Source organism: Notamacropus eugenii, chromosome 4, assembly GCF_028372415.1.
Source record: "Notamacropus eugenii isolate mMacEug1 chromosome 4, mMacEug1.pri_v2, whole genome shotgun sequence".
NCBI classification, from domain to species: domain Eukaryota; kingdom Metazoa; phylum Chordata; class Mammalia; order Diprotodontia; family Macropodidae; genus Notamacropus; species Notamacropus eugenii.
Window position 1 is genome coordinate 57800438 of NC_092875.1, and position 18076 is coordinate 57818513.

The following is an 18076-nucleotide window of genomic DNA, read 5'->3' on the forward strand; positions in this document are numbered from 1 at the left end:
CCTCACTCTGTCCTCCAGAATCATCAAAATCCAGTGGCAAGACAAAAGTCAAGAGGACTGGAAATAGCCCAGGAAGAAATAGATGACCTTGGCTTTTCTAAATTGAGGTCTTTTCCAAGCCTTAGTTTGTCTGAGGCAACACCCATTCAATGACTAAGGGCTAGGGAAGAACTGAGACAAAAGATGGTTTTATCCTGAGATAAATTCATCCTGAGCTAAGCTAAGCTGATATTGGAAGAAACCAAACAAAGTAACTATTAAGAGAGGAAGGATTGGGCCATATGTTATACCTATGGAGGGAGTACCCACATTGATATAAACATAAACCCTTTAAAACAATAAAAGATGCTGGTTACCAATGGAAGACTAAGAAAGGAATCAGGCCTCTGCTTGGAATGAATGGAAAGACGATCATGAATAATGGACAGAAGACGGCACCACTCACTTCTTGATTCTTTCTCCAACAATGATAATGATTATCAGATTGAGAGAAGCAGAACAAAAATGGCTGAAATAATAGTAATCACAGCTAACATTATAGTTATATTTTATATTGTTACATATATAATGTTATGCATATATAATGTCATATGTATGTTATTAATAATAAATATAAAGTTATTATATATAATGTCTACTATGTGCCAGGCACTGTGTTAAGCACCTTATAATTATTATCTCACTTGGTCCTCCCAGCAGCACTGGGAGGTAGGTACTGTTATATTCACATTTTATAGAAGAGAATTGAGGCAAATAGATGTTTAGTGACTTGCCCAGGGTCACACAGCTAGTAAGTGTCTGAGGCTGAATTCCAACTCAGGTCTTTCCTAACTTCAGGCCAAGTGCTCTATCCACTGTGTCACTTAGCTTCCTAAAAGTAGTTGAAACCTCTGATTAGGAAGGATCTAAAAAGACAACACCAAATCATCCTCAAGAAACCCAAGCCATCAGACCCCAAAGTACATCATCCTAAATTGAAAATGGATAGATATGAGTATGACTATCATGATGCTTTCTATAATCTTTGGGCTTCCATTGAGAAAAGAAGACATACTAGAGAGCTGAAGATGGACAAATGTTGTCCCCAATTTCCAGACAAAAGAAAGAAGACAAATTCTTTAAACATGATTTTGATTTACATGAAAAATACTAGAAAGAGTCAAGTATTTGCAACCCAGGACTTCAAGTCCCTTAAACTCTGGGTTTATACGAACTAGGTTTAATCTGAATAGCAGCCCTAAGATCTTTCTTTCTTAACTTATGAGCTCCACAGTTGGAGTTTGCTCTGGGAAATATCAGAATATAATTCATGCTTTGTTCTCCACAAATATGAGTAAGCAGGATGCCTAACTACCAAACACTTGCACAATTCATAGACTTTATTCTACCCTGCAGAAAATAGAAAATATGAAAATGACTCATAAGTCCCCATAAACCACTGGTATTAGACTCAATATAGAGGGCTTACATAAGTATCCCTTTGGGTCATATATTAACTAGAAAACTCATATATTGACATTATGTTTTGTTGTAGCTTTATTTATTTTTAATATTTTTCCTTTACATTTTAATCTAGTTCATGTAGTACTCTAGAATGTTGTGGGCCTGATGCTGCCCAGAATCCTCCTCTTTGATAACTCTGGCATAAAGAAGTAAAGAAAACACATAAAAGATTAACAACCACCCATAAAGAATCAATGCAATCCTCTTCTCTCTGGTGAGCCCTTTTTCAGGGAAGTTCTCTAGCCTCACTGTCACCTCCTTTCCACAGACTCCATCAGACTCCCATGGTCATAGTGCCACCCTGTGGTTTGGAATCACCTCCAAAGTAAATGAAATTAGGACTGATGGACCACAGTCAAACAATTCAGGAAGTCCCTCTTTCACTTCACAAAGAGCCAAGTACACATTCAGCCTTATGGTACAACTCAAAGGGAGAAATAATTACTAATAAACAATGATTTGAGAAGATCCAGAGTTCCTCCTTTTTTAAGAAGGTTCATTTCAAAGCTCAGTCTCTGAAGGTTGAACTTTCTCCTCAGTTGTGGTCAGACCCCATGGTGTTCCATTCAAGCAGCTTTGGGTACAGGTATATCCTCTGTCTCGATTGCCCAAGACTGAGGGTAGTCTGGGAGAAGATAGTCTCTTAGTCCAAAAGGGACATGATGTCACTCTCCTAGCCCCTCATTGTAAGGACTTCTCTTCATAAAGTCTACACCTCATTAACTGTCAACCAATCAGAGTTGATTGGATTGCCACCGTCAGGAACCTCACCCTTCCAAGGCATATTTAAACTATGAGTCCACCACCATGAATCATCTTTGGTCGAAGAGAGAGATGGCCAAATGACCATTCTTTTTATTATTAAAACCCTAGCATTGTTAATAAAATTATTAATTACCCAGAAATTGTGTCTCTTGAGTTTTTAAAAAAATTGCAGTATGCTAATAGTAGGGGGGCCTATTCTTGAAGAGAATACTGAGATACCAAAGAAAGAGGGTTTGGTTATTGGGTTATTAATAGTTTTTATGCAGGTTATTTAGGTTAATTGGGAGAACATATTCACTAGAGGCCAGTCATCCTGGGGGGCAGCAGGACAAAGTAACATCATGGATGCCCATACCAATGCTGAACCAGGTCAAGTTCTTCCTAAAATGTACCACCTAGACCTGAACACAGTATCCCCAAAGCTGTCTATCCAGGGTACATACGTGTACATGTATGTGTTGCCCCAAATCTATTGTCCTAATCCAATATAAGGGACCTATGGTCTCTGAGTACCCCTGTCCTGTTGCCTCTGGCACAGATGTAAGTAACAAAACAGAGGATGGCTCAGAAAGCATTTCTATTGGAACATGTGTCCTTCATTATGGGACACTGTCATTTCTCCTCATCCATTTGTGTGTGCCATGTCAATACTTCTCTCTGAACCTGGGAAACATATAAGGCTGCATTAGACCTTCCTCACAATCAGATATAACACAGGGAAATATAAGCCCAGATACACAGTGAAAACCACTCAGGTAACCTGGCCCCTGCCATCGCTGTTCTCCCCTCACACACGGAGGTTTCACGAGGCTTTCTAATCTCATGTCCATAGCGTTCAGCTCTGTAATATTCTACTGATTTTAGAAAAAAGAGACCCACACTTCTAAATCTGACTGAGTCATGACTAGCTCCTCAGATTCTTGGCAGCAACTGCCTTACTACTTAACAGGTCCAACAACCACCTCAGATAACTATACCAATGATCTGGGCCAAGCTTTCTTTGCTCACAACACAGTTTCATTCTTTGCCATAAAAAGTATGGAACACTACAGATTTGAGAGACTTGTGCAAGTACAAGAGTTACAATCTGTGGCATATCCAGAGAAAATTAATGACATGCCTTTGTGAACTGTTCATCCAAGGCACCTACTACCTCATCACCAGACTTTATCTATCACTTATTAATTTATTCCCTACCTCCAGTTCATCCTACAAAGATTGTGATGACAATTAATCCTCAGAAATGATTCTTTGCCATAGTCCCAAGCTGGCCTCTATTGACCAGAAGATCATTATTATAAATCTCTTATGATCCTATCATTCAGTTTACATAGAAAATTGTTCACCATAGCCCTTCAGCCTCATTTAATAAATAGATCTCTTCCTTGACAAATTGCAAAAGTGAACTCTGCTTCTAATATGTGTCTCAGAATCTGTCCTTCTTTCCACTCTTAAGATATCTAGGCTTGAAATCTCAGTCATCTTTGACTTCCCTTCACACTCACCCACTCCCTACATTAAATTAATTGCTAACAGCTATAGATTTGATCTCTGGGACTCTCATATCTGTCCCCTTCTCTCTGCTCACAGGGTCAACATCCTAGTTACAGTCTGGTCGTATGTGACCTAGACTACAGGACTATTGTGATAGCCTCTTAACTAGTCTTAATCTTTCAAGGCCTTGTCTCTAATTTCTATATCACCTGCTAAGAAAATAAATTTTCAGATATACAGATCTAGCCATAATACCCCATCATTCCAAACTTTTAAGTGGCTCTTTATTGCTTAGAAAATCAAATAGAAAACATTTGTCTTGGAAATTAAGATTCTCTATAGCTATGTTTCCACGTACCTTTCCAACCTGATTTTATGCTTCTCTCCTTTCACATACCCTATGTGAGCCAAACCAGACTACTAGATCTTTTCCTGCACATTCTGGCCTGGAATGATCTCATCTCTGACTTCTCATGCCTACCATCTCCACCTGATAAACCCTTCCTTCAAGGCACAGCTATGTATCATTTCCTTCATGAAGCTTTTCCTGTTCCTGCAGTTTGAGGTGATCTTCTGCGTTCTTATCTTTTTTATTCTTATTTGTTTTCTCCTACCACATTCTACTTGATATTATAATGATTTGTGTACATATACCATACCCAACTCCACACCAGTAAAATCTAAGCCAGGGGTGGGAAACCTATGGCCTCAAGGCCACATGTTCTCTACTCCTGTTAAATTTTTTGAGGCCTATGTACTTTTTCAATATTATATTGCCAACAGCAAAGACAGCGCTTTAAAAACAAACCACTCTGAAAGGTATAAGAACCATGACCAGTACTGTGACCTTTCATCTTTTATCCAAAGATATCAATGCATGAGACCAACCACTTTACCATGTCTTTGCATAGTTTGTTGGGGACTTTCTACTATTAGGCTACCAGGTAGATGGGAGTTCAGTCTAACAGGATGTTTCTAGACAATTGTGGTTCCCATTTCCCCCTTTCCTCCACACTCCTGTGCCCCTAATGTTTCTTCCTGGAACTGAGAAATAGGGATTCCTATCTTTTCTCACCAACCACTACCTCATGGTATAAAGTCACAAAGCAAATCAATTTGCAGGTTAAATTTCTTTTATTCAGAAGATTTACAACCAAGACAAGGGTGACAAGGGCTGGCAATCGCCAGGCCTCCATGTACCAGGTCTAAGGAAATTCCAATCCATCAATTTTGGGGGACTTCTGGGAGGTGTGTCTGCAGTGGTTCTGCCCTCAGGAACAGCCCATCCTCTGCCCTGAGGACAACTTCTGGCTTCCTTCGAACTGGGCTGTCATCAGGGAGGATTCTGAATCTCAGCAAAGTGAGGGCCAGCACAACCTTCATCTCATACATGGCAAAGTTCTGGCCAATGCAGTTCCTGTTCAAGATAAGGGTCTGATAATTTCTAGGCCTTGACCTCAACCTTACTATGTCCTCCCACCACTTATGTGGACATGAACATGCACATGTGCATGAAAATGCACACACACATATACACATACAGAGGATGTGTCTTCTGCTTATTCGGGTCTCTCTTGAGGGTTTGGAGATGACCACAATGACCCAGAAGGGTGAGGCCATTTCCCCAGGACTTCAGGGAGGCAAATGAGAAAGCATGTGCCATGGCCTTACCTGGATCCAGCTGAGAATGGCATGAATGCTAGAGGTGACATCTTCTGGATGTTGTCCACATCAAAGCGGTATGGATTGTAGACCTGAGGGAGAGGGGCAGATCAAGGATGGTGGGGATGGCCCAGGGCCATAACCAGGCAGGCAAACTTCTTCCAGGGAGGCAAGGAAACTACCTTTAAGGCAGCAGATCATCCCCTGTGAGGAGATTAGTGTTGTAGTCTCTTGCCTTCCTGGATCTGCTCCCTAGAGGGACATCTGGGCTTCTATATTCATCATAGTCAAGGGCTCAACCCTTTGCCATGAGTGTCCCTGACCCCTAGCTCTGGCCAGATAACATGAGGGGGACTGGAATAGAATACCTCAGGATTGGGCCACACAGATGGATTGTGATGAATTCCAAAAATGCTGAGCACAGAAGTACACCCTGTGAAGAAGGAAGAGATAGAGAGCCCAACATGGCCTGCAAATTCCATACATTGACTCGTCAATGTTCCCCCTCAACCCTACTTCTCTCCTATCAATTTTCTAAATAATATTCCTTGGTAACTTACTGAAGAAAACCTGACACCTGCTCTCTGGTTTCTCCCATACTGCACCCCTAGATACAGCCCTTGTCATGCCTTGTCTTCCCTTACTGTGCCATACATGTCTGGGAAAAGGTTACCTTTGGGGATGATGCGCCCATCAGGTAGTTCGATGTCCTTGGTGCATTGACGACCAATGGCAACAACTGGTGGGTGCAACCTCAGGCTCTCCTTGATACACATGGTCAGGAAAGGCATCTGGGACAGGTCATCCCTGGAGAGAGCAGACCAGTCATCCTGGGGTAGGGGCCTCAGACACCCAGTCCCACACAGTGAGAAGGTGACATGACAATGTCATGACATTGTGATCTGGAGTCTCCAGAGTTGGGGTGGGGATGGGGTGGGAAGAGTAGAGATGTGGTCAAAGAAGAGAGAATAATAAAGGATGGGGTCTTTAGCACAGAAATCTCCCTACATTTTAGCCCTGGGTTTCATCTGTGGACAGTTATCCAGAAAACCATCAAATGGTCAAGCAGCCCTCCTGTCTGCTAGGGGAGGGTAGTTCTGATAGGCAAAGACTGTCATCTACAGAGGCACAGCTCTAGCCATGTCACTGTGAGGCTTGGGGATGTTTCTTTTGGGGAGTGTCCTCAGCTGTGGCCAGGGTGGTCCAGGGTATGAGTTCTTAGTCCCCTCTCCTAAAGGAATCCCCCTAGTCTCCTTCCACACTGACCATTCAATCTCCTCTGGCTGACGACCCCTCAGGAGCTCCTGTATTTCCTGACGACAGTGGTCCTGGTGTTCCTGATGATGGGCCAGGTTGTAGAGGGCCCAAGAGAGACCACTTGCTGTTGTGTCATGACCTGGGAGGAAGGGAGAAGACTCCAGACAATCAATATGGGAGTGAGGGAGTGTCTATCAGTGAACTGTGGAGTGAGAAGGAACATCATGGCCACACTGAAATCGGTACAGGTTCTGAGGGGACAGCTCCTTCAAGGGTAGCCCTGGTCAAATCAGGAATCACTGAGGCTGACATCAGGAATAAGATATGAATGAGCTTCTTAAGAGGAAATCCCCTCTAAATCCCCAGACTCCTTAGCCCCAGACCCTCCCACTCCATCTGCCCTCTTACCCTCAAACATGAAGGTGTCAGCCTCTGCCCGAATGTCCTTATCTGACAAAGTCTTCCCATCTTCATCCTGGAATAGTACATATCTGTGGATTCTTGCCTTCCTTCCTTCCATGAGCAGCTCTAATCAAGATCCTCTCCTCAGCCTCCCACTCCCCCCAGGCACTACTGATAGTGTCAGGTATCATACCTAGAATTCTTGAGACATAGCCCAAATGCTTAGAACAACTCATGAAAGGTCCTCTGGACTCCTACTGCTCTTATAGAACCAAATCATGGAAGTTACCTGGTATGTTTAAGACCCTCAGAAACTACACTGAGGACTCCCCAGAATCAGATAGTGCTGGAAGACTAGAATAATGAATTTAGAAGGGAGTCTTACCCAAAGCATGAATTCCTTCTGAAGCCAAAGACTTATTCCTAGGTATAGCATACCTGAGGAGTGGAGTATCAGGATTCTTTGATAGACAGTCTACCCTGTAATAAGTCTTATCCTTTCCTCCTTAATACTCTCTCTCTCTCATGCATATTTGTACCCTAGATATTCTAGCTATTTCCAGGATACCCTAGACTCTCCTTTGATATAGCTCGAAGCAGTCTTAATGGTACTCCTAGATAAATCTATTTATTTAGGCTTTGTTAATTTTATTAATTAGGAAATTACCCTTGATATTCCTAGAACCACAGAAATATTTGTTAATATGCCTGTAATCCTATTAACTACTCTCGTGTACTTAAGAAATCACATCAGGGGATATACTTTGAGGTTATTTCTAATTATACAAAGGTTGTTACTAGTATTCTAAGAATATTCCAGCTAGGATATACTTAGCTCTACTTAGAACCCAGACAACTTGGTTCATATACCTAGAACAGACTAGTGGTAGCTATTTCACCCCACCCTCGGGAGGGAAGTAAAGGGATCCTTTTCTAATAAACACTGTTCTCTATGTGACTCAGACCTGGGGAATACATCACAGAACCATGAATCTGCCTTTGGCAACCAAGCCCTTCATCTTCCCCTTGCTTTCCTCCTCCACCTCCCCATGGTCACTCAGGACTTTTGGAAGATTCCTTCCTTTCCCACTTCTCCCTGTAACTCTGATATTCACCTTGGCCAGTAGCAGAACATCTATGAAGTCCATGGTCTTTCCTTTGGTCTTATTTTTGAGGAAGGCCTCAGTACCTTGTTCAGCAAGGACTTGACGCCGGGTCTGGATGACAGCATCTGTGAAGTTATGTACCACTTGGCAAGCCTTAGAGAACTGCCTCCCCTGGCTGGTGAGGTAGTACAGTCCATCCCAATATAGGAGTGGCTCCATGTTACGTTTTGCCACAAGGCCACTTAATTCCAAGATAGCAGAGATGTAGTGACTTGGCTTCCTGTGCAAAGTATGGGGGCCAAGGTCAGGGGTCAGGACAGGTGAGAACCCTGACAGGCTCCACATATCTCAGACTAAGCTCTTTAATATCCTTCCAAAATAGCTTCCTCCCAACTTGCCTGCCCTAGTCACTGACGTGACCTCTCCCCAGTCTGTCACACAGGTACAAAACCTTTCTTTGCCACAAATCTCATCTGTTCTTCCTCTACAATATAGTGACCTTGCACAGCCCTCTCTCATTCAAATCTAAGTCAGCCACAAGGCATTTCATCATTCCCTGATGTCACGGTCCTCTTTGAGGCCTAAGGACAAACAACCTGTGAGTAGTTTCCTCCCTCTCTCCTTCTCCCTCTCTTCACCTGAGGGTTCTCTGCCCAAAAGAAGGTACATTTTGGTTCAAAAACCTGTCTCATTAATTTGAGGTGTATTGGCTAGATTTCTTTCTCAGAGACTGAGCCTTAAACCCAATTCACTCTGGAGTTCATAGATTAGACAGCAATAGTTCCCTGCCCTCCTAGCACAGAGTGAAAGCAAATATTAAAGAGTAAGTTTTGGCCAGCAACCCTGAGAGTCTTCCCCTTCCAGTTTTATTTTTTTATTTTTTTTTAATTTTTATATATATATTTTTATTACAGGGGCCTACCTTTGACTTACTTCTTAAAGAGGCCTTTTCACTGAATGGGTGTTACCTCACTCAAAGTGAGAACTTGAAAAGACCTAAGCCCAAAAGGGCCAGGGTCTCCCATTGCATCCTAGGCCATCTCCAGTCATCCTGATGAATATCTGGCCACTGAACCCAGATGGCTCTGGAGGAGAAAGTGAGGTTGGTGACCCTGCACAGGCCTGTGTCACTCAAATCCAAGTCAAATCATGTCATCATTCCCTGATTCATGATACTCTTTGAGAACCAAGGACACACAATAATCACAGAATCTCAGTTAGAAAAACCTTGGAGGCCTTGAAGGCCAACCTGGACCAGAAGAAGAATTCCCTCTTCAGGATCCTTAATGGGCCCCAACATCTACTTGAAGAACTTCAGTGATGGGAAACACCTCTTTTCAAAGAAACCAATTGTTTTTTGACAGTTCTAATTATTGACAAGTGGATTTTCCCCCCTTATATCAAACCTCAAACTGCTTCTTTCACATTTCCACTAATTAGATCTAGTTCTGATTTCTAAAGTAAAGAATGATAAATCTAATCAGTCTCAAGGACTCAAGGATAGGCCTCCAAATACTTGTGACTTCTGTGGGGTATGGCACCAGGAGGATGTGACCCCCACATTTCCTTTCTCTCTCTGTCTGGGCTGGCTCCTTCACTGTAAGCAGCACTCATATTGGTAGCCCTGGGGTGGGGAGGAGGACGATGGAAGGCAAGTTGCGGGTAGGGGTATGGGAGTTCATTCCCAGAAGAGCATCTGGCCATGGTCGGCCATACTGCTACACTCACTCTGACCCTCTTACCCGTGTTTCCCATTTATATAGTCACAGTGACACCAGTAACTCTAAATATGAAACATTTACTAGCTGCAGAGGCAAAAGCAAAGACAATCACATCATTATTCAATAGAAAACAAAAACAAGAATAACCAGAACATAAGAGCCCACCCATAACCCCAGGGTCATACTCTCCTACCAGTTTATAAAGATGGGGAGAGTGCGCACAAACCTATAGAACCTAGCAGTGAGGAAAGAACAGGGAAACCCATGTCCAGGTGTTAATGTCCTTTTCAGATAACAGACTGCATTGCTGTCATGTACTGGGCAGAACTACTTCTATTATGCTTTTCTAGACTCTCCTATGGAACAAAAAGACCCTTCTCTGGTCCTCCTTGGCCATGGAAGCATCGTTAAGCTCCCTCAGCAAACAATGTTGTTATGTCGTTTCCATGACAAGCAGTTCCTATAAGGATGGACTCTGTAGAGATTCATCAATCTGTTTTTTGGGCTATGAAGAGTGCCTATCTCCTCACAGAGAGATGGCAGCATAGGACAATGCAATAACGTCCCTAAGGGATTTTCCCTCTCTCAAGCTGTAGATGGTGATACACAACAAGGTCTTCAAACCACTGAGAATTCTGCTTTCCTCCAGTCAGCTCCTAGCATGAGCTCTCTTCCAAACAAAGCATCTCCCAGAGCAGTTGCAGTCTGCCTTTTTTTCAATCTCCTTTAAGCAAAACAGCCAGGACAGCTCTTCAGATACACCAGAGAAATCTCCTTTTCTCTCATTAGCTCCAGAAGGAAAGCATTTCTCCACATTCTCTCCACTCCCCCTCCCCCCCCCCAAGCTGAAAGGTGGAGTAGTGCAGTCTCTAAACTCTTTTCCCAGTTTTGATTCATCTACCTACCTTTTCCTAATGATTTTTTCTGCTTTCTCTACTTCTTACTTCTCTCTGAAACTTCTATGACCTTTCCTTCTCAGTTAGCTTCTACACTTAGTTTCTATTCTCTGACTTCTAATTCCTTAAAACAGGGTCTTGTCATGAGTGATGTTTAAATTGAAAAGCCTGAAGTCCATATTTCCATCAAGTATAACACAAATAATTATGAGACTAAAATCTCTTAGCTCCCAAAAGAGTTCTGCAATGCACTTGTTCATCAATAAAGTCCTGAAAATATTAAGATTCTGATTAGCTGCTGAAAAACAATGTGTTGCAAGGATCTCTGTCATCACTCAGTTCTTTTGCATGTGAGTTGCTTTCAAACACATTGTCTTAGTACTTTGAAAATCTATTTTCTCTAAGAACCCTAAAGTATTTGGGTTTCTTCAAACCATTTTCCTGTGTGTTTTTCACCCAGATGCCCTTTTGTTTCATTTTTCAAAACATAGAGCATTCATATAAGAAAACCTTACACCTAAACACCACTATCACCTTGCTCGGGGTAGCTAGGTGGCATATCCACTGGGTATAGCACCCTGTCTGGAGTCAGATAGACTCATCTTCCTGAGATCAAATCCAGCCTCAGACACTGAGAAGCTGTGGGACCCTGGGCAAGTCACTTAACTCTATTTGCCTCATTTCCTTACATGTAAAATGAAATGAAGCGGGAAATGCTCCACTCCATTATCTTAGTCAAGAACACCCCAAATGCCTTTACAGTCAGATACCACTGAACAACAAATCATCTCACCCTACCACTCTCCCCCCAGGTAGTCCCTTCTCAAGGATAAAACATTTTCAGTTCCATCAAATGATCACCTGGTATGGTGTGATCTCCAGTCTCTTCACAATCCTATTTACTCTTCTCTGGAGAGTAGAGATGTTCAAAATATGGCTTCCAGAACTGAACACAATACCTGCAGATGTGGCTTATTATACCTCCCTTTTTATGCCCACAGCATTTAACCTAAAACTATCATATGACAAATTTTAACCTTTGATTATCATAGTTCTATCACTTCTGACCCAGGCTTACCCCCAGAGAACAGGGAAAGACTGAGAAGATACTTTTAAAGAAAAGGCTGGTCTTGACCATATCTGCCCACCTCTTTGGTTGATGTTGTGTTGAACATCTCCAGTTGCTTGAATACAACTCTTTGACTGAGATTCCCAAGGATCCACACAACACAAAGAAACAGAAAGATGGATACACAATGAAAATTACTAGGTAGGTCTCTCCTAAGTCTCTAACACAGAGATCTCTTCCGAATTTTTTGCTTTCTTGTCAGTTTAGTTAGTTCTGTAATATCCCAGTTGGTTTAGACAAAACAGGTCTGGCCTTCTGGGAAGGAAAAGACACTTGTAGGAAATGACAGAAAACTTCAGATGTGTGGGGAGAATAGTGACAGATTCTGCCTTCCTGCCCAACAGAACAACGGATAGGTTTTGATGATTGTGATGATATCTAGGCCAGTGATTTGCAATATTTTTTTTAGTCACAGTATAGTATTGTTTTTTTGCCAGAAAGAATTTTGGCACTTAACTGGAGAATCAAAGGACTTGCATGTGTATGTACAATTGAAAATATGAAGCCAGTACTGTTTAAGGCATGTCTACCAAAAACTCATAGTACATTTTTGAAAACCAGGTTAAGTGGCAGCTAGGTGGTCCAATGGATAGAGCTCTGCAACTGGAGACAGGAAGACTTGAGTTCAAATCTGGTCTCAGATACTTACTAGCTATGTGACACTGGGCAAGTCACTTAACCTCTGCCTGCCTCAGTTTCCTCATCTGCAAAATGAGGATGATGACAGAGCCTTACACAAAGGGTTGTTTGTAAGGATCAAATGAGATCACATTAGTGAAGTGCTTAGCGCAGTGTCTGGCACATAGTAGTCACTTTATAAATGCTTCTTCCCTTCCCAGGCCCATTACTCCTTCATGAGTGGAGTAGGGCAGATGCCTTCTAACTGCTCTCTCTATTTCCAGTTCATCCTGCACAGCTTCTGTCCTCAAATTAATCTCCATAAATAGCTTCTTTACACATAACCCCCAACTGAATACAGGACAATTATTTAAATGATCTTTTTCTACAGTGAAATTTACATGCTTTATTTTTTAAAAATTGTAAAAATAGAAATTCAAACTACACTACAGTCCTCTCATTTCACAGGAGAAGCTGACTCTCCTCCATGCCAGATTCTAAAATTGATCTCAGCACCTTCTACATGTATCAGAGCCTGTTCTCTGACCCCTTTTAAATGTTTCTATTGAAAACAAACTCTGCTCCCCTCTCCCCAGGCACCAGGTTTTTGTTGTCTCTCACTCACCCACATTATATTCAATCATCAACCCCTACTGATTCTACTTCCTCATCTCTCATTGCCCTCTCCTCATATTTGTCAACACCCTAGGTAAATCCTAGTCCTTTTTCACTTGAATTCCTGGATTATTTGTTGGTCTTCTTCCTTCTACGTCTGAGTCCCTTAAGCCTACTTCTCATGTTAAGAAATAAATCTTTGAAATGCACAGGTGTGACCATATTACTCCCTTATTACAAAATCTCCAAAGGCTCCTCATTGCTTATAGAATATAATGCAAAATCTAGCTTGCAATTCAAGTGCCTTCACAGCCGACCCTTCCAGTCTGATTTCACATTACTCCCCATCACATACTCTGTTCTACAGATAAAGTGTCCTAGATTTTGCCCTCCCTTTCTGGTCTAGAAATGACTTTTCATTGACTTTTCAAGCCCACCATCTCAACTGAGTTTCCATTCTTCCTTCAGGACTTCCTGTCAAGATGGTTACTTAAATGAGAGAAAGACTACCCAACTCCCAAATACCTACTACAGGAAAACCCTAGAGTTTACACCAGATCAAATAACAGCCAGGAATTCCAATGGGGAACAACAGAAAATGACTTCTTCAACCACAGGGCTGTACAAATGGTCATCTAGAAGCCTGTGAGCAATAGGAAAGTGCCCATGTGACCAGAGAGAGGACATGAGTAGCCTGTAAGCCTGTATTTCTGGTGGCAATAGGAGAACAAGGCTGTCCTGAGAAAACCTCAGCAAGTCCTTCCTTCTGTGAACTCCTGTAACCCTCATTAGCCATACAGACTAGCCTTGTACTTCAGTACAACCCTCACCAGATTGGGAGTTCTTCAAGGGCAGAGACTGTAACTATACCTAACGTAACCTACAATGGAGAGGTGAGCAAAGTATTTGATTTTTTAATGAGTTTACTCAGAACTCAAGAGAGTGAAAAAGACCTCCAGGAGGACTGATTGCTCTTGCTACCTGGAGACAAGTGAGAAGAATCTGACTTGTGAGTTTAGGAACCAGGTGGCATAAACAGCATAATGTTAGTTCAGTAAGAAAAGCAGTGCAGCTGGTGTGACAATTGGAAAGTAATCACTGTGGACCCAGCCCTGAGATTGGGTTGGTGGTTTGTAACTGGCATATACAGGCATGCCTCGGAGATGTTATGGATTCAGTTCTAGACTGCTTCAAAAAAAAGGAGTATTAAGTATCAACAACAAAAAAAAATACTTTTCTAAAGCACCACAACCTTTATAAAGCTCACAATGAGCCTGTAATTCAGGTAAGGTATTCATTATTAGGTCCCTTTTACAGGGAAGCTATGGTCTTAAAAGGGACAACCAGCTGGTGCAGTGGATAGATCAGTGGTCTGGAGTCAAGCAGACTCATCCTCCTGAATTCAAATCAGGCCTCAGAGAGTTTTTAGCTATGTGGCTCTGGGCAAGTCATTTCACACTGTTTGCCTCAGTTTCCTTATATATAAAATGAACTGGAGAAGCAAATGTTAAACCACTTCAGTACTTTTGCCAAGAAGAAAACCCCAAATGGGTTCATAAAGAGTCAGACATGACTGGCAATAGACTATACTGACTGTCTTAAGTCCTAGATTTGAATTCAGTTTGCTTGGCACCAACTGCACTTTCCCTAACACCTCTGGTACTTCTCTATTGACATGCCTCTGAGATTGGCATGCTACCTTGTCTCTCTTTCATTCCTTCCAAGATCTGCTCTCCTGACTCTGCTCCTCAATCTCCCTTGTGATGTCATCATCACTAGATGCCTCCTCTCTGCATGACTGACGTGTGACACTTCATTCTGCATGGCAGCCAGTATGCTGACCATGGAAGCCATCTCTGCCATGGACATTCTCCCATTGCCCTTCTCCAGGCATCTGCCTTTTCCAGAGGACTTTTCTGGAGTCACCCACTATTACTATCACCAAGAAAGCCCTCATTGGAGACATCAGGTGCCCATAGGTGAAGGGAAGGGGAAACTGAGCCAGAAGGAGAGTCAGAAAGGGTAGCAAGTGAGTGCTTTACTCCCAAATGCTTATTTATTAGATTTTAATGCACTTGTTTATTATGTTACTACCATAATCCACTTGAGTGTAGGGACTATTTCATTGATATCTTTGTCTAGTCAATGCTTAACACATCACCTTGCACCCAGTAGGAGCATAATAAATGCATTAAGTTCCTTTTACACTGAATTGCCATGTTTGTAAATAATTGATGATAAAATAGTCACTGATATCTTACCAAGACTAGTTTGGAGAGATGCTCAAGGCAATGTATCTCCTCCCTTCAATGTAGATCATGGATAAAGATGGTGGGTTTAGAACATTAAAGACCACACATAGTTAGTCAACAATAGGGCCTCCAGTTTCCATCCTAGCTTTGATCTACTCCTCTTCCTCCACCATCCTAGATCTCATCCCTAGCAGTGAACATTCCCCTTCAATAGAGTCTTCCTTCCCCTACACACTGTGGCTATGTTGCTTCTAGTTTCTGAGGCTTCAAAATCAAGAGCTGGGCTGGGACTCACTCCTGACATTGGCTGTCATGGCTGAAGACACATTTCTGCAAGCTGTCCAGCGTCATGAGGCTGATGTGCTCAAACATGTTCAGGCGGATGCTGTCCCCAACACATAGACGCTTCCATTTCATCTGCCCAAGAAAGAAATCATAAGAAATCAACTTCCCAGTAGTAGGAGTTTTGTTCTGAGCCCTGCAAAATGCCTAAGAAAGCAAGAGAAGGACCTTTTTTTGTCATGGGGAACCAAGTGGGGGCTATAGATCACATTCAGAGCTCTCCTTAGGGTTAGAGGGATTCATTGGCTAGAAGTCAGGGAAGCAGAGATCCAATCTGAGCTATGTTCCTGTGTGAACTGCTTTGTGTAATCTTAGAAAGTAATTTTATTTCTCTGGGCCTCAACTTCCTTCGTCATCAGTAAAAATGGGGATGATTAACACTGGCCTCTCTGCCTCATAGGATGCTGGGAGGAAATGAGGTCATGGACAGAAAACTGAGCTAAACAGTGTAAATACTGGAGAAGAAGACTCACATGTGATGGTGGCCATGGACTGTGTTCCACCACTTCAATCCCCTTAGGCTAAATTCAGGGAAAGAGGCTGGTGGGATAGCTGAGAGACATAACTGTGCACTTTTGTACCAGTAATACCAACCACAAATGATGGTCTATTCAAGGTGGACTAAACACATCATCATTTTGGGCTCAGAGTAAATACCTATATGAGATTAAAGGGTAACTGTGGAATGAGGGCACAGAGCAGGATACAGCCAGACCTTCCCCAAGTCTACTTTTCTTGACTTCATCCTTTAACTGATTATTCTTACTAATTAGATTCTAAACTCTGTTTAATTCCTCCTGAAGCACTGCAGCAACCTCTAATTTCTATTTTTTTTCTCCTAGGGGAAAAGTTTTGGTCATCTTGCAGTAGTCATGGCCACCATCACACCTATTGCAATACAAAGTGATCTAACAGGGAATTCACTACATGTAGGTTCCTGGTCTCTTGGGGGTCAACTCCCATCTACCCACAGCTTTTCCAGTCTTACATGCATGATGTCTGTGGACTTGTTGAAGGTCTTTATGTAGGGTTTGAGGATGTCAAAGTGAAAAGCCGGGGTCAGCAAGCGCCTGTGCTGGTACCATTTCTCTCCTTTGCTCAGCAAGAGCCCATCCCCTGGGAGAAAGATGGTGGGAGGAAGCCCATATCCAGACAATAATAAGGACCTTTATCCCACACAGAGATCCCATGGCATGACCCACCCCCATCTTGGCCCCACACCAGTTCTTTACTTATTCCTATTCTTAAATCTCTCTCCCACAACCACTAGCCCTCAATCCATCCCCAAACAGTAACCCTCCCAGGATTCTATTTCTCCTTGATCCATTAATACTCAATCTTGCAGTTCAATAAGCTCCTTGGTCAAAAGCATCCCAAACATTTTCTTCTCAATCTTCTTCTCAATTCCTAGTGCTTCTGTCCCTGACTATCACTTACCCAGCCAATGCTCAAAGAATCCGTAGAAAAGTTTGTCCTTGGGTGCAATATGGGCTGTGGAGACATGTGTTATTTCAAGGGGTGATGTAGACTATATGGTGAAGACAGGGGAAGAAATGTACCACAAAATAGCCAAGAGGGAAGAAAAGGGAGGAGAACTCAGCCTCAAGCTGGGAAATAGGGGGCAGGAGCTTCCTTTCCTTTGCTATCACCCATCCCCAACACCAAAACAACCTCCTCCAAAGCTCAAGACAGAAAAGATGGAGAAAGAGAGAGGAGGACAGCAGAGGTCAGGGTGAAAAGCAAATAAGACTGGATGAAGGGCAAGAGCAGAAGGCTTGATGTGGGAGAACAACCAGACATAGCCTGATGTGCTGCCTGCACAAAACCCAGAAAAGGCCCAAAGAACCATGGGAATAGTCAAAGCATGGCCAGATCTGGCCTCTTATTCCTCAGATACCACCCAGACATGGGGACCAGACCTGGTCTCACAGATGATGGGGAAGGAAGGTTTGCTTTTCCAATATTTCCCATAATCCTATAAGTCTTATTAAAAACTCCTGGGTATTCACCCTGGTATGCTTTACTTCTCCACCATGCCTCAGATGCCCTATCATGCTGGAACTTCCCTCATCTTTTGTGACCTTCTCACCTTCTAACATCCCTTCACCTCTGTGGTCCCCCTTCTCCTATAACTGATTTCTGGGGTTTCCATTTTGAAGAAGAGCTCAGGCCTGCTATCCTTCATTCCTCTCCTAGCTTGGCTTCCGCGTCTCCTTTCCTTTACCTTTTTCTCTCCGTTGTCCTCATTTAAATGTCAGCTCCTTAAAGGCAGGGACTATGGTTTTTTTGGGTGTGTGGTGAATGGATGGGGTTC

The 18076-nt window shown here is 42.6% G+C and overlaps 1 protein-coding gene across 4 annotated transcripts in view; it reads right to left on the bottom strand.

The window, feature by feature from the left end:
• Positions 1–4877: 4877 nt before the first annotated feature.
• The window catches only part of LOC140499585 (cytochrome P450 4F11-like), a 48126-nt gene continuing 34927 nt past the window's right edge, over positions 4878–18076 (bottom strand). For 3 of the 4 annotated variants that reach the window (XM_072601199.1, XM_072601200.1, XM_072601202.1), the window contains 10 exons: positions 17200–17253; positions 16751–16878; positions 15716–15837; positions 8199–8469; positions 7090–7156; positions 6691–6820; positions 6098–6231; positions 5793–5857; positions 5434–5516; positions 4878–5179 (listed from right to left, as the gene is read on the bottom strand). In XM_072601199.1, coding sequence (XP_072457300.1) covers positions 4987–5179; positions 5434–5516; positions 5793–5857; positions 6098–6231; positions 6691–6820; positions 7090–7156; positions 8199–8469; positions 15716–15837; positions 16751–16878; positions 17200–17253 — 1247 coding nt within the window. In that variant the 3' untranslated portion in view covers positions 4878–4986. The remainder of the gene's footprint in view (positions 5180–5433; positions 5517–5792; positions 5858–6097; positions 6232–6690; positions 6821–7089; positions 7157–8198; positions 8470–15715; positions 15838–16750; positions 16879–17199; positions 17254–18076) is intronic. The other variant, XM_072601201.1, reaches the window with a different exon arrangement.